The sequence below is a fragment of the Etheostoma spectabile genome, unplaced genomic scaffold (genome assembly GCF_008692095.1).
Source record: "Etheostoma spectabile isolate EspeVRDwgs_2016 unplaced genomic scaffold, UIUC_Espe_1.0 scaffold362, whole genome shotgun sequence".
NCBI classification, from domain to species: Eukaryota; Metazoa; Chordata; class Actinopteri; order Perciformes; family Percidae; genus Etheostoma; species Etheostoma spectabile.
The window spans coordinates 21278-21718 of NW_022605592.1; the positions used below are offsets into that span (position 1 = coordinate 21278).

Sequence of the window (441 nt, forward strand, 5' to 3'; positions counted from 1 at the left end):
ATGTGTTGTAGCAATAGGTGTTGAATCTGAAAACGTTTTAAAATGAAAAAATGTTCATCAAGTATGACAATATGAAAGGCATAGTCCCATCCAAATGTAGTGGCCATTTTGTTACCAGATCTTAATGCTTGTAACACAAACCCAATCTCTTCTAGTCCAGATGACTTCCTATCAAGTTGGAGTACTTACTTGTCACAAATGTTGTTGGTGGTTCAAAAGTCGTAGTGTGTAAATCTGTTGTTCCATTTTGGGTTGAATCTGAAAATAACAAATCATTTCAACATTGTTATATAGTATTCATCGTTTTAAAAATGTATCACATTTTTTTTAAATGTGTTAATCATGCCTAATTTCTAAATCACTTACTGGTAACTGCAGTTGTAGGTGGAGCTGTGGGTGTAGTAGTGTCAAGTGTTGAATCTAGAACAATACAAATATTAT

At 32.9% G+C, this 441-nt stretch overlaps 1 protein-coding gene across 1 annotated transcript in view; it reads right to left on the reverse strand.

Moving 5' to 3' along the window:
- LOC116686406 (uncharacterized protein PB18E9.04c) overlaps window positions 1-441 on the reverse strand; it is a gene marked incomplete at its 3' end in the record, with an annotated part of 51747 nt that overhangs the window by 17617 nt on the left and 33689 nt on the right. The window contains exons 12-13 of the mRNA XM_032511409.1: window positions 367-420; window positions 190-258 (exon numbers count right to left, since the gene is read on the reverse strand). Of these exons, the coding sequence (XP_032367300.1) occupies window positions 190-258; window positions 367-420 (123 nt within the window). The remainder of the gene's footprint in view (window positions 1-189; window positions 259-366; window positions 421-441) is intronic.